Source organism: Camelina sativa, chromosome 5, assembly GCF_000633955.1.
Source record: "Camelina sativa cultivar DH55 chromosome 5, Cs, whole genome shotgun sequence".
In the NCBI taxonomy this organism is placed as follows: Eukaryota; Viridiplantae; Streptophyta; class Magnoliopsida; order Brassicales; family Brassicaceae; genus Camelina; species Camelina sativa.
In genome coordinates this window covers 33,968,004-33,982,069 of record NC_025689.1, presented here as the reverse complement: position 1 = coordinate 33,982,069, position 14,066 = coordinate 33,968,004, and the positions used below count along the sequence as shown (strand labels likewise).

At 37.7% G+C, this 14,066-nt stretch overlaps 2 protein-coding genes and 1 pseudogene across 2 annotated transcripts; all 3 read left to right on the top strand.

Annotated features, from left to right (window-relative positions):
- Positions 961–7,784, top strand: LOC104788478 (histone-lysine N-methyltransferase ATX3-like). Its single transcript, XM_010514244.2, has 23 exons — positions 961–2,173; positions 2,278–2,333; positions 2,420–2,585; positions 2,831–2,950; positions 3,025–3,093; positions 3,182–3,250; positions 3,338–3,429; positions 3,534–3,626; positions 4,450–4,585; positions 4,682–4,754; positions 4,841–4,940; positions 5,047–5,171; positions 5,377–5,522; positions 5,621–5,725; positions 5,861–5,925; positions 6,020–6,245; positions 6,355–6,441; positions 6,549–6,593; positions 6,673–6,762; positions 6,853–6,939; positions 7,020–7,094; positions 7,170–7,273; positions 7,363–7,784. The coding sequence occupies exons 1-23, from the start codon at positions 1,436–1,438 to the stop codon at positions 7,451–7,453; spliced, it is 2,958 nt and encodes a 985-aa protein (XP_010512546.1). The 5' UTR covers positions 961–1,435; the 3' UTR covers positions 7,454–7,784.
- LOC104788477 lies at positions 7,880–10,243 on the top strand (annotated as a pseudogene).
- Positions 12,297–14,055, top strand: LOC104788476 (RING-H2 finger protein ATL22-like). Its single transcript, XM_019246192.1, has 2 exons — positions 12,297–13,271; positions 13,597–14,055. The coding sequence occupies exons 1-2, from the start codon at positions 12,572–12,574 to the stop codon at positions 14,046–14,048; spliced, it is 1,152 nt and encodes a 383-aa protein (XP_019101737.1). The 5' UTR covers positions 12,297–12,571; the 3' UTR covers positions 14,049–14,055.

The following is a 14,066-nucleotide window of genomic DNA, read 5'->3' as shown; positions in this document are numbered from 1 at the left end:
TTAAAATTTTTTTTTTTAATAAAGTCACATTAATCTTTTAAGAAACCGGCAAAATCTCCTAAATAGGCAAAATCTATTAAAATCTCATTTTTCCTATTTTTTATGATATGGTCTATTTATTTTTAGAATCATGAATCAAAAACCAAAAATATATTTATTTAATTAATTAATTAATTATATTTATTTAAATTAGTTAATTAAACTTAATTATTTTTTTCTAATGGCAATTGAATGTAATTTTTTACACATTTTAAGGTTAGTTTTATATTTGTACTTCTCAATTAATATAGTAGGATATTTTAATTTTTAGTTATTGCTTTGGGATTAAAATTTTTTTTTTTAATAAAGTCACATTAATCTTTTAAGAAACCGGCAAAATCTCCTAAATAGGCAAAATCTATTAAAATCTCATTTTTCCTATTTTTTATGATATGGTCTATTTATTTTTAGAATCATGAATCAAAAACCAAAAATATATTTATTTAATTAATTAATTAATTATATTTATTTAAATTAGTTAATTAAACTTAATTATTTTTTTCTAATGGCAATTGAATGTAATTTTTTACACATTTTTAAGGTTAGTTTTATATTTGTACTTCTCAATTAATAATTAATATAGTAAGGAAGAAAAAACATAGGCCCAATATGCAGTAACTCAAGCATATGATATAGCCCAACAAGCTTTCGAGTTTTTCTCATAATTTAGAAAAGTTATTTTAGTGAAGCGCCACGTCGGATTAAATGAAAAGGAAGTTTTCGACTTGGCGCTCTTGTAGGACTGAAAATTTCGTAGTCTTCCCTCCGTCCCCCAATCCCTGGAGCCAAACACTGTTCCATCGAACCGCCACGTCAGCATTACTCGATTTCTAATTTCGTTTTTATGCGAATTAATTTATTCTTTAGGCGAATTGATTTCACGGTTTAATCGTAAAATAATTTGGAAAATATATTAAACCGACGGTGTCTGTGTCTCCTTCACCAGAACACACGCTCTCAAAACCCAAAACAAAAGATCCTTCTCCTCCTCCTCCTCTTTTGTTTTCCCTTCGCCCTCGATTTTTTATAAGGAGCTTTTAGGTTTTTTTATCTTCTCCGTAGTGACTACACACTTATAATTCTCCAGAATTTCGCGAGGAGTGATTTGGTTTGTTTCTCCGTCGTCTGTTTCTCCGTCGTTCGATTTCTTAATCCTATCCTCACGTAAGAATCCCGAGGATTTTGATTTCGTTTTCGAATTTAGGGTTTAAGAAGCGGTTTCGCATTGGGTTCACATACTCGAGCCGATTTGCGTGAGGTATTATTTGATACGTTTCGAGGTTTTTTTTTTTTTTGGTTTCCGGAGGTCCGAGCGGCGAATTTGTTTGTTATCTGAAATTAGGGTTTTGGAATCGGAATTTGGATGGTTGCGTAAAATTGATTTTGAGTTAGGGACATGATTTTGAAACGAACCTTGAAGACATTCGAGAATCAGAATCTGAAGAGGTGCAAAATTGATTCAGAAATTGATTATGGGAGCAAAAAGGGTGAGATTATGGTGTATAAGAAGAGACAAAGAGCAAGCGTAGATCAACCACCTTCAGAGCCTGAAGGTCTTACCAGTAGTAGCTCAAGCTGCTTGACCAGTCAACCGGGCTCAGACCAGTCAAAATCTTCGCGTGGCAGAGTTCGAGTGGTTCCTTCAAGGTTCAGCGATTCGGTTGTTGGTTCATGGAAAGTCAGCAGTCGCAGCAAGGTCGAGTCGACGACGGAGTCTAGCCATGATGACGACATGTATCCTGGGAAGAAGGCCAAAGGTTTCAGTGGAAGCTCGAAATTGAATCGTGGAAAAGCCTCGAAGGTGGTGGTTCCTCGTAAGGATAATAACGGAGATAGCAGCGAAGTAGATTTTGATGGCTGGGATGTTCAAATTTCCATGGTGTCTTCCTCCGACGACGCTAATTCTGGAATGCTCAAGAAGAAGTCCGACGCCACCACGCGTGAGGGCGTGTACAAACCAGAGGAGTTTACGGTCGGCGATCTTGTCTGGGCCAAGTGTGGGAAAAAATTCCCAGCATGGCCGGCTGTGGTGATCGATCCATTATCGCAAGCGCCTACTCCGGTCTTGAAACATTGCGTCCCTGGAGCAATATGTGTCATGTTCTTTGGGTACTCCAAGAATGGAACTCAGAGGGTATCTCTTTAATCTCTCTCTCTCTCTTATGTTTTCTAGATCGCGTTTGATGCTTTTTTTTTGTACGGATCTTTTATTCTTTTGAAACTTATGGTCATTAACAGGACTACGCATGGGTCAGGCAAGGAATGATGTATCCATTTACGGAATTTATGGACAAGTAAGTACATGAGAGATGAGACGCTCTTTTTTGATTCTTTCATAATTGTTTGTTTGTGTCTGTTCCTTAATCTCTCATCTCTTCAGATTTCAGGATCAGACAAACTTGTACAATTACAAACCAAGTGAATTTAAGAAGGCACTAGAGGAAGCAGTTTTAGCTGAAAATGGGGTCGAGGGTCCTGAAATTAACTGCCCAGATTCCTCTGCTACGGAATCCGACCAGGAGTATGGGCCTGCTTCTAGAATTCAGGTACGTTTTCTTGACACATGTTCTTCTTTTTTTTGGTTAGATCTTCAAGTTTGGTGTTTTAGCCGATTTAGAAAGACAAAGCAAATTAGTTAAGGACAGGTTCTTACTTTCACTCTCACCAGTCAGTTTCATAAGCATCTTGTGTAATTCGTATTTACCTACATCTGGTGATGATGTACTTGTCGACACTTCAACGGTTACTGGGATGCGTCCCCTAAAACGATATGCTGATTTTATTTGTGTAGGGTTCATGTCATGCAGACATAACGACATGCGACGGTTGTGGCTCAGTAATGCCATTCAAATCTCTAAAAAGGACAAAAGGGTCACAACCTGAAGAGCTTTTATGCAAACACTGTTCAAAGGTATTTAAATGTCTTCACTCTTCGCCTTTGGTTTTCTCTTACCAAAAGGAATAATCCAAATTTGTTTGTTTCAGTTGCGGAAATCCAATCAGTGTTGTGGCATTTGCAAGAGAATATGGCACCCTTCAGATGATGGAGATTGGGTGAGACTATATGTGACCATGTTTGGTGAAATACGGAGCTGATTAGAAACTATTATATTTATGTAGCTGACTTGATTTGATGTATTAGGTTTGTTGTGATGGGTGTGATGTATGGGTACATGCTGAATGCGACAACATTTCAAATAAGCGCTTTAAGGTACATCTCCGTGCATCTTTAACTTTTGATTTTAAGTATTGTAAGACACCTATCGAACGTTTGCACTGATTTGGTTATTATCTTAAGGAACTGGAGCACAACAATTACTATTGCCCTAATTGTAAAGTCCAGCATGAGCTTTCGCCAACAATATTAGAAGAACATAAGTCAGTGTTCAAGTATGTTGTTAACATCTCATGCTCTCCTGCTTTGATTGTTCGCATTTCTCTATTGCTAATTCTTTAATCTTCGAAATTTCCTTTTCACTGCCTCTTTGGGACAGGTCTACAGAAAAGGCGACAGAGACTGAGCTGCCTGATGAGGTTACTGTAGTCTGTAATGGCATGGAAGGAACATATATCAGAAAATTTCATGCGTATGTCTTATATGTCACAGCCTTATTTTAATTTCTTCATTTAGNCATTTGCAAGAGAATATGGCACCCTTCAGATGATGGAGATTGGGTGAGACTATATGTGACCATGTTTGGTGAAATACGGAGCTGATTAGAAACTATTATATTTATGTAGCTGACTTGATTTGATGTATTAGGTTTGTTGTGATGGGTGTGATGTATGGGTACATGCTGAATGCGACAACATTTCAAATAAGCGCTTTAAGGTACATCTCCGTGCATCTTTAACTTTTGATTTTAAGTATTGTAAGACACCTATCGAACGTTTGCACTGATTTGGTTATTATCTTAAGGAACTGGAGCACAACAATTACTATTGCCCTAATTGTAAAGTCCAGCATGAGCTTTCGCCAACAATATTAGAAGAACATAAGTCAGTGTTCAAGTATGTTGTTAACATCTCATGCTCTCCTGCTTTGATTGTTCGCATTTCTCTATTGCTAATTCTTTAATCTTCGAAATTTCCTTTTCACTGCCTCTTTGGGACAGGTCTACAGAAAAGGCGACAGAGACTGAGCTGCCTGATGAGGTTACTGTAGTCTGTAATGGCATGGAAGGAACATATATCAGAAAATTTCATGCGTATGTCTTATATGTCACAGCCTTATTTTAATTTCTTCATTTAGAAAGGATCTTCTATGTTCATGACTACAAAACACAATATCGGAAAATAAAATTTTCTCTGAAAACTATAATTCCACGTTTAACCCTAGGCTCTTGTTATCATTCTAATGTTGTTCTAGAGATTAGACCAACATATTTATCTTGGAACTATTGTTTTCAGAATTGAGTGCAAGTGTGGTTCATGTGGGTTAAGGAAGCAGTCACCAAGTGAATGGGAACGGCATACAGGCTGCAGAGCAAAAAAGTGGAAGTGTAGCGTAAAAGTGAAAGACACAATGCTACCTCTAGAAAAATGGGTACATCCCTTATGCTATACTCTCTCATAAACTTGCCCTTATATACCCCTGAAATTTGCATGTAAGAGATTTAATACTGACAACAATATATTACAGATTGCAGAATTTGGTACCTACACTATAGAAACCCAGATGTTAGATAAGCAGAAGATGCTCTCTTTGCTGGAAGGTAGATTAAAGCTCAGCTCTCTGCTCCCTTCTTTTGGAATTCAAATTTGGTTGGAAACTTGCTTACTACTTATTTTGTATGCACAGAAAAGTATGAGCCAGTCAGGGCTAAGTGGACGACTGAAAGGTGTGCTGTATGCAGATGGGTAGAAGACTGGGAAGAAAATAAAATGATCATCTGTAACAGGTTAATTTTTGGCATTTTTGGTTATACTGAATTCTACAGCGGTTTTGTAACTAAACATGGGGTCATAAATATGTAAATCTGACCAATTTTATGAATATGTCTTCAGATGTCAGGTGGCTGTGCACCAAGAATGCTATGGGGTAAGCAAATCTCAGGACCTCACCTCCTGGGTATGCAGAGCATGTGAAACACCAGATATTGAGAGAGAGTGTTGTCTTTGTCCTGTAAAAGGTATTACTGCAGAATTAGCTCTCTTTATGATTTTTCCCCCATCTTGCAATAGTAATGGTTCATTGACTGTCCTGTCACAAGGTCAAGTTAAGTAAACTCAGTCATAGATTTCTCTTTGGGTACAAAAGTGCTTTAAATTGAACTCATTTGCATATCTCTATTTCCGTCATGATATTCAAACACTATTTCTCTTCCATTTATGCAGGCGGTGCTTTAAAACCAAGCGATGTCGAGGGTTTGTGGGTTCATGTCACATGTGCTTGGTTCCGACCGGAAGTTGGGTTTCTGAATCATGAAAATATGGAGCCTGCTGTTGGACTTTTCAAAATTCCAGCTAATTCATTTTTAAAGGTATAACGAAATGCTAGATGTAGAAATTATAACGAACAGGTTTTATTAGAATCTAATAATTATATATACATCTGATATTTTTTGAAAATGCCTTTTAGGTTTGCACAATTTGTAAGCAGACACATGGTTCCTGCGTGCATTGCTGCAAGTGTGCCACTCACTTCCACGCAATGTGTGCGTCACGGGCAGGTTACAACATGGAGGTTAGTCCTTAACCTGCTTGGTCTCTGTGTGCTTATGATAATCTTCTTTTTTCAGCTTAGTTCCCTTACAAAGGTGTTCTGTTAGAAAACCTTCTTAGGGATATGTAACTGATACTGTTTTCTGTGGAAATTTAGTTGCACTGCCTGGAGAAAAATGGTGTGCAGAGAACCAGGAAATCAGTTTACTGTTCTTTTCACAGGTTTGTTATTTGTTTTTCCGACATGTTCTTTAATTGATCTGATATGTGATATTAGGACCAACTAATTGCCTGTATCAATTTACCCACCATGTAGGAAGCCAGATCCAAATAGTGTTGTAGTTGTGCACACACCCTCAGGAGTATTTGGGTCTAGAAATTTGCTTCAGAATCAAAATGGGCGCACCAAAGGTTCAAGACTCGTTATGACTAAGAAGATAAAGTTTCCAGGTTCCGAAATCCAAACACAAGCCGAACAGAGTCATGTAATTGATTCCCAATCTGCAGCAAGATGCCGTATATATAGTAGATCAAACACAAAGGTATGCGTCTGGGGATCTTTTTTATTCTTGGACATTGGAGAGTCTCTTTCATTCTTAAGTATTCCCTGGCAATGGTACTATTTCATCTCTGTTACTGCTGATGTTTCAGAAGATTGATCTGGAGGCGATATACCACAGGCTTAAGGGACCAAGCCATCATTCTTTGGGTGAAATCGAGAATCTAAACTCTTTTAAGGCAAGTTTCTCATTCAGAGCTAGATTCATGTCAGTGTTTTGCTTTCTTGGGGCATTTTTCTGGATATCTCAGTAAGATCTTAATTTCCTTTTACCTTGTTACACCAGGAAGCAGATTTTATCTCATTCAGAGAACGGCTAAAACATTTGCAGGTAAACATTTGACTCAAGAAGAGTTAAAATTTCTTCATCTTGTTATCCTAGATCATTATTAACAATATGTCTTCTTCAGAGGACGGAAAATTTGCGGGTCTGCTTTGGTAAATCTGGTATACATGGATGGGGTCTGTTTGCAAAGACAAATATTCAAGAAGGACAAATGGTACTTAGTTTAAGTTGTATAATGCATGATTTCGATGGCCAAATTGATGTGCATCTTAAACAAACTACTGATACTGTAATTCTTGTGTAGATTATCGAGTATCGTGGGGTGAAAGTTAGGAGAAGTGTTGCAGATCTGAGAGAGGCAAACTACCGTTCTCAAGGCAAAGATTGTTACTTAAGTTCTGATTTGCTTGCTTACATTCAACATTATCCGCTGGCTGCATCTAATGGTTAACTTATTGTCTAACAACGCAGCTATTTAAGATAAGTGAAGAGATAGTGATTGATGCCACAGACTCTGGAAACATAGCACGCTTGATCAATCATTCAGTAAGTTCCGTAAACTGACACATGATACCAAAGCCTGGTAACTAATAATATTAACGATGGTCATGTCTTGTGTAGTGTATGCCCAATTGCTATGCCCGTATAGTGAGTATGGGTGATGGCGAAGACAACAGAATCGTCCTCATTGCAAAGACCATTGTCTCAGCTGGCGAAGAGCTTACGTAAAAAACAATTCAGCTACTCTTCTTATAGAATATACATAAATTTTGACATTGATTTACCTTAATGATGAAAACCCATTTTTCTACAGGTATGATTATCTCTTTGAGGTTGATGAATCTGAAGAAATCAAAGTGCCTTGTCTTTGTAAAGCTCCAAACTGCCGCAAATTCATGAACTAGAGGTCTTTTTCAAGTCTAAAAGATTCTTGCAAACGTTCAAACTTGCTGCAAATTTGAACAGTAACGGACGGTAATGGGAAGTTAACCATTTTTTTCCCTCGGTGGCTAGCTCATGCTGACTTCTTTCCGATTGATTCATTAGTTACACCGTTTAAAGCGTGCACGCTGCTTACATTTCCCGGCGTGGAAACTTTGTAAATTTGTAGAATTCAACAACTCTAAGGAAAAACTTCCATAGGTAACTAAAGAAGACTTTACTTCGACCCTAGTTAGGTCCAGAATGTTCAAGTGTTTATAGCTTCTTAACATTTCATAGAATATAGTTTCGAGACCGAAGTTTCTACAAATTATGTCGAATTTACTATGCCGATCTTAATTTTTTACTGAACAAGGCCAAATCATACCGGGTAAAAAGAAAAAGAGATATATAACTTGGTTTAGGTTTCGTCTGCTGATACTAAACCGGATTCTAAGTTTAAGCCAATTTCGAAATGTAAAGAGGCGGCCCCACAAAGTTTGTTAAAGGGATATAGACGTCATTTAACATGAAAAAAATTCAAAATTCGCTGTTGTCTCCCTCGCTTGGTATATATCACAGCTACACGGTTCAGAGCTTGAAACAAATTCTTAACAAACTAGTGACTAGTGAGTGAGCAGAGAGAGAGAGAGATAGAGAGAGAGAGAGACGAAGAATGAAGTTGAGATCTGGTGAAGTTATAGGAGAGAGTAGAGGGAAGAGGAAAGCTCCGGAGGGAGACGATAATGGTGGACTGAAGAGAAGATTGGTCGAGAGCAATGAAAATAAGAACGATCTTCAGAGAGACGAAGATGGTAGAGTGAAGAGAAGAATCGTTCATGGCAACGAACTGAAGAACGGGAAGATCCTCAGAGGGATCCATGGCTGTGTATCTCCTCGGTGCTCTGCTCATACTTACCAGCCTCGCTTCTCATGGTAATTTTCTTCCCCACCTCTCTCTCTATACTTCGCGAAATTTGGATTTGATGAGCGTAATAGATCTGTTCTCGGATAGTTTTTGTGTGCGAGTTTGGGTTGAGCTCCAATTTGAATTTGAAATGCTTGTACGGTGTTTAATCTTACTCTATTGGATGGATCTAGGATATGGAGTTCGATCAATCATCTTCGTTACCTTCTGGGAACGAAATCGCGGAATCAATTTTATTTGTATGTGAATCAGATGCTTATATCGATCTCTCTGCTTGATTGTGTGGTTGATAGAAACTGGGATTTGAGTTTTTTTCTTCATGTTCCTTCGCTTTTCAATTTTCAAAAATCGAATCCAGATACCAACGAGGAAGAATTTGAAAATCAATCGCTATTTTCCTCCTGTTTCGAATCAGGTTTCTTAGATCTAAGTCTCTATACTCAGCGTATCTTATAATTTTCTCTGCTGAATCAGGTTTGAGCAAGATATATGGACATACATAACAAGGTTTTTGGATGGTAAATCCTTGGTGATGCTGGGAGCAACGAACAAATGGTTCAACAAGCTCGTCATGGAGGATATTGTTTGGAGGTTTGCCTGCTTGCGTGATCTTCAGGTCCCTGAGACGTTTCCCGTTTCTTCTAGCTGGATTAAGATATATGCTTCAGCTTTTGGTAAGTTTGACATTCACATCAACTTCCGAATTTTACATTCTGATACAATTGTAAACTAAGAAAACGATATGGGAAACTGCAGATGGGAGTCACTCTTACTTGTTCCGTCAGAAGGAGAAGCATATTGGTTAGTCCCTGAACTGGGTTGGGTTCATCATACTCTCTTAGTCTACTGATTTGTCAAATAGTCAAGTTCATTATAGATAGATACCAGGCCATATGTTGATTCTCTATGGAGATCTCTTTTGACTTTGAAGTTCTTCATTTGATGATCACAGCCTCATTTCTATCTGGTTTTGACACTGTAATTATAGATTGGATGCGGATTGGTGCCTTTCTACTTGACTCTCGAAGCTCACTCCTGACTGAGAGTTTGAGTGGTCATCTCAAAGTCCCAAGGGATGGAACCATAGAACGAATGTTACAATCCAGTGGTTCATGTGTCATCAACGACATCAAAGGTGGTATCTGGATTGCAGGTAACAAACTTTTCTTTTTCATGATCTGCAGAAACTTGTCAACTACAAGAAAAAAAACTGTAACATGGCTTATCGTTNAATGTGAACATTGCTTCCATACGGAATGTATTGATGCGTGGCTCAAGTTACATAGTTCTTGCCCTGTTTGTCGGAGTAATCCCTCTCCGACCCNTTTTCCAGATTTACAGCTTGTGCGTTGCCCTGTTTGTGACCTCAGTACCTGTGATGGTAAAAGATACTAATCAACTCTTATCTGTTGCTGAAACTTTAGTATTTGATGTCACTCTATTTAGTATAACGAAATTACAACTAATTAAGAGTGTTTCTATGTATTGTGTAGGAACAATGCAAACACTTGATGCTAGGCACATGGAACTGTTCCTCAGTGAAGGCTACAAAGATGGAAGCTGGGATTACAATCTTATTGGATCTCATAAGTTACAGAAAGACGCAAGTGCAGCTTGTGGAGCCATATTTGATCTCAAACACCTTAAAGAGTCGTCATCCTCAGGTTAATTACACTCTTATGCTCNCCCTCTCCGACCCATGAAGGGTGCAACTAACTTTTGTATGCATGAATGTGTATATAAAGTCTTGGATTTGCTAAAAGATATTCTTTTGATGCATCTCCAAACTGTCGAAACGAAGCCAAAACACCAAATTCAGAAAATTAAAAATACACAAACCAGCTAGGATCAATCAAATGTAGAGAGAATATAATGGCGAAGATGTTACTCTATATCTTTGGAGAAAGAATCAAGCTGATAGCTAGTTCAATTCAAACAGATGCAAAACGGGATTCACAGTTTAGAATGGATTTGAATTATCAATGGATTTTAAAGTTCAATGATTTTCTAATGCATTTAATGTGGATTTGATGTCATTATTAGTAGAAAGCTCTCAGATTGATTAGTATATTCTTCTTTCATGCTCGTCACTACCACTGCGATCAATCACTCAAGACCTTATGGAAGAGGCTGATTACAACATGATGGAAAAAGCTGTGATTGTTGATTATGTTATCTTGAAACATGAAAGCTTTCAAAGTCCCCTTCGTATTTTTGCATGTCACATTCGATTCCCAACATAGACATCTAATACGTTTTTCACATTCGATTCCCAATGTATTGTTTGATTCTGTTCTTAATTGAGGGATTTGGTGGTTTTACTGTATTAAAAATTTCATGGCACACATTAATTAACTAAAAAATATGTCACAAATATTCCACAAAAAAAAAACATAGTTAATTATAGGAATATTGACATTTTTTCTATAATTAAATTTATGTAGTATTATAGGAATTTAATTTTCGTAGAAAAAACATAAATTTTTAAATTAAATTATACTACATAAATTTAATACTACTAAATTTAATCTATATACTTATTTAAGCAACCTTTTAAATAAATAACCCTACTCCATGTGAAATATTACACAAAATGCCACTGTATTTTAATACAAAATATAATAATAGAATCTTAATATTAATTTGTTGTAACCTGAAAATGATTATCCAAAAAATAGTAATTATTAATTTATTAGATTATAAGAAATCATTAATAAAATAATTTCGAAATTATTTAATAAAATAAGAATAAAATTATTTCAAAATTATGTAATAAAATAATTAAACAAATTCTATTTATAGNTCAAAGTCACACACAAAGCTTTAAGTATATCTGGTATTCAAATCCTTTTCCTCTTCAGTAAAATAAAGATAAACATTAATTAGCTCATTATAAGTTTACAACTTTACAATTTGTTATAAGAAAAGTATGACAGGTTACTGAACTTCTTGTATAAGAAACACATACCAATGAATATAAGAAGATTTATGTCGACCATATTCTATTACTACCAAATTAGATATTGATTACTGTTCCTCTGACTTTTTCTATGATATCTACAAGTAGTTACAAATTTACAATTCCTTTTTAGTGCCTAGCCACACACATTATGACTTTCTCAAAACAATTCGCTCTCGCTCGTCTTCTTCTTCCCTCTCCTAAATGCTTCACAACCAAAACGTTGCTACAGTTCCTCATGTGGAACTTGACGTCAGCTTCCCTTTCTGGATATTTCCCAAGCAGTCTTCGTCCTGTGGCTATCCAGGATTCAACCTCCGTTGCATCGATCTTAATGAGACAGCCTAAACTTAAACCTTCCAAACCCTAACGAAGACTTCAAATCCTCCTCCTTCGAAATCCAACCCATTCATTTGCCTTGGTAACTCCATGACCTCCTTCGTCACACCTTCAGAATCAGATCTCGCCGGTTCCTAAATTCTTGTCAAATCCTCAAGAAGTAGGTGAGAAACACGCGTTTTCTTAGCGACTGAATGTTGTAGTTTATCAGCGTCACCTAAATGAGGCCAATACTAACGGGCTTTAAACTAATATGGGCCTTAAGTCCATTTTTCAAGTCAAAATACGAAGACTAGTATTTTCACACCCAGATCCGGACGGAACCCACTGATTCAGTCGCATCCCGGTGAGAGAGAGTTTTAGGCGGTAAACGAGCATCACCGTTGAGTGATCGATGTAAAGTGTGATGATTCCCTTGGAAATCAGACGAAGAATCCCTAGATTTTGGACGGATTTTTTTTTTCAGTAAACTGTGTTTAGTTGATCGGAACTCCGTCCGCAATCTAGGGATTTATTCATAAGCGGTGGATCCGAATCGAATCGTCGGAACCGATTCCTACGCCGGACAGTTCATCGATGATTCTTCTCATTCCGGTTAGGCTTCTTCCTATCCTCTTTGTTGAGAGTCTCGGGTTTAGGGTATCGCATTGATGTGTTGATTGTTTGTTTTATTTATTTGGATACGAGAATATATGTTGCTAGACTTATCTGAGAATTGACTTGAGAGAGCTTCTTCTATCTTAACTCATACCATTTGCATATAGTTATATATATTATATTGCCAAATTAGTCTTTTTGACTTTTTTCCATTAGTCTGTATAAGTAGTAGTAAGTTATTATTCATCTTCCAATCCCTCTTAGTGCCATACCACAATTATGACATTCTCGACACAACAACTCCTTCATCTCCTCCTTCATCTCATCTTCTTCCCTCTCCTCAACGCATCACAACCAAAACCTTGCTACACTTCCTCATGTGGACAAGGGAACGTCGATGTCCGTTTCCCTTTCTCGCTATTCCCTTATCAACCTGAGTCCTGTGGCTACACGGGATTCAATCTTTTATGCACAGATGGTGGTAAGACTACCTTAAAGCTTCCTCCTATGTCGGAACCATTTCTGGTTAAAGAGATCGATTACGAAACGCAGCGTATTCGTCTTAACGACCCTGAGAACTGCTTGGCTAGACGGCTTCTTAACTTTAACGCCTCTGGTTCTCCTTTCTCTCCTCTTCGTCCTCGTAACTACACTTTCTTGATCTGTCCTAAGGAAGATAACGTCACCGCGTCTTTCAGTGCCATCGATTGCCTTGGTAACTCTACTTTCTCCTTCTTCGTTGTTCAGTTGGAGCTTGTCAGCTTGATGCCGTCTTCTTGTCAGATCTTTAAGACGTTGCCTCTTCCGTTTTCTTGGTCTGTCGCCTACACGGCATTCCCCGGTGGACAAAACAGTCGAGACCTGTGGCTCAAATGGGACTCCCCTGATTGCAGAGATTGTGAGAGGAGGACTAATTCGAGATGTGGATTCAAAAACAATACTTCCCTCCAAGCCCAATGCTTCAGTTCTGTTAACTCTGGTGCGTACTATCTTCAATTCTTCTCTCTTCTAGTTTTGAGAATATTCTTTCCGAAAGAGTCCATTAATGAATGGTGGAAATCTTCAAATCCAAGGAGTTGTGTTAATCTTTTTATCTATTCTTTTGGGGTAGTTAGTTTATCTACCGATTAAACAAAGAAATGAAACTAGTTGGCTTTAAATAATGACATCAAATCATTGACTTTGATTAATTAAAGCAATCATATATTTCAAATAGCAACAAACATGAGAGAATGTCTAAACATTGGAATATATATATGTACATACAAGTTTCACCGTTGACCCGTTTTGTTGTTTCGAAACAGGACTTCACAACACAGGCTTACAAGTACTAAAGATAATCTGCCTCTCCCTAGTCGGACCGCTCACCGCCTTGACCTTTTGTGTCGGTCTTGTCATGTGCAGTTCTGAGAGAGTCTCGTCCCAGATACAACACGCAGTGGTTGCAAGGCTTTCCGGATCTGTAACGGTAAGGCCACAGCCAAGCGACGAAGTCACAAGGACGGGTCTCGATGAGTCTACTATTGAGTCGTACAAGAAAGTTGAGTTAGGGGAGAGTAGGAGACTCCCGACCGGGTCAAATGATGTTGTATGTTCCATTTGTTTGTCAGAATATGCAACCAAAGAAAGTGTTAGGTGTTTACCGGAATGTGAACATTGCTTCCATACGGAATGTATTGATGCGTGGCTCAAGTTGCATAGTTCTTGCCCGGTTTGTCGGAGTAATCCCTCTCCGACCCATGAAGGGTGCAACTAACTTTTGTATGCATGAATG

What these genes read in the sequence shown, in the direction of transcription:
- LOC104788478 (XM_010514244.2), top strand. Translation starts at nt 1,436, where the DNA reads ATGATTTTGAAACGAACCTTGAAGACATTCGAGAATCAGAATCTGAAG. An exon ending in TTTACGGAATTTATGGACAA is followed by an intron (nt 2,334 to 2,419) that starts GTAAGTACATGA and finishes TCATCTCTTCAG; the next exon opens with ATTTCAGGATCAGACAAACT. An exon ending in GTTTACTGTTCTTTTCACAG is followed by an intron (nt 5,926 to 6,019) that starts GTTTGTTATTTG and finishes CCCACCATGTAG; the next exon opens with GAAGCCAGATCCAAATAGTG.
- LOC104788476 (XM_019246192.1), top strand. Translation starts at nt 12,572, where the DNA reads ATGACATTCTCGACACAACAACTCCTTCATCTCCTCCTTCATCTCATC. An exon ending in CTTCAGTTCTGTTAACTCTG is followed by an intron (nt 13,272 to 13,596) that starts GTGCGTACTATC and finishes GTTTCGAAACAG; the next exon opens with GACTTCACAACACAGGCTTA.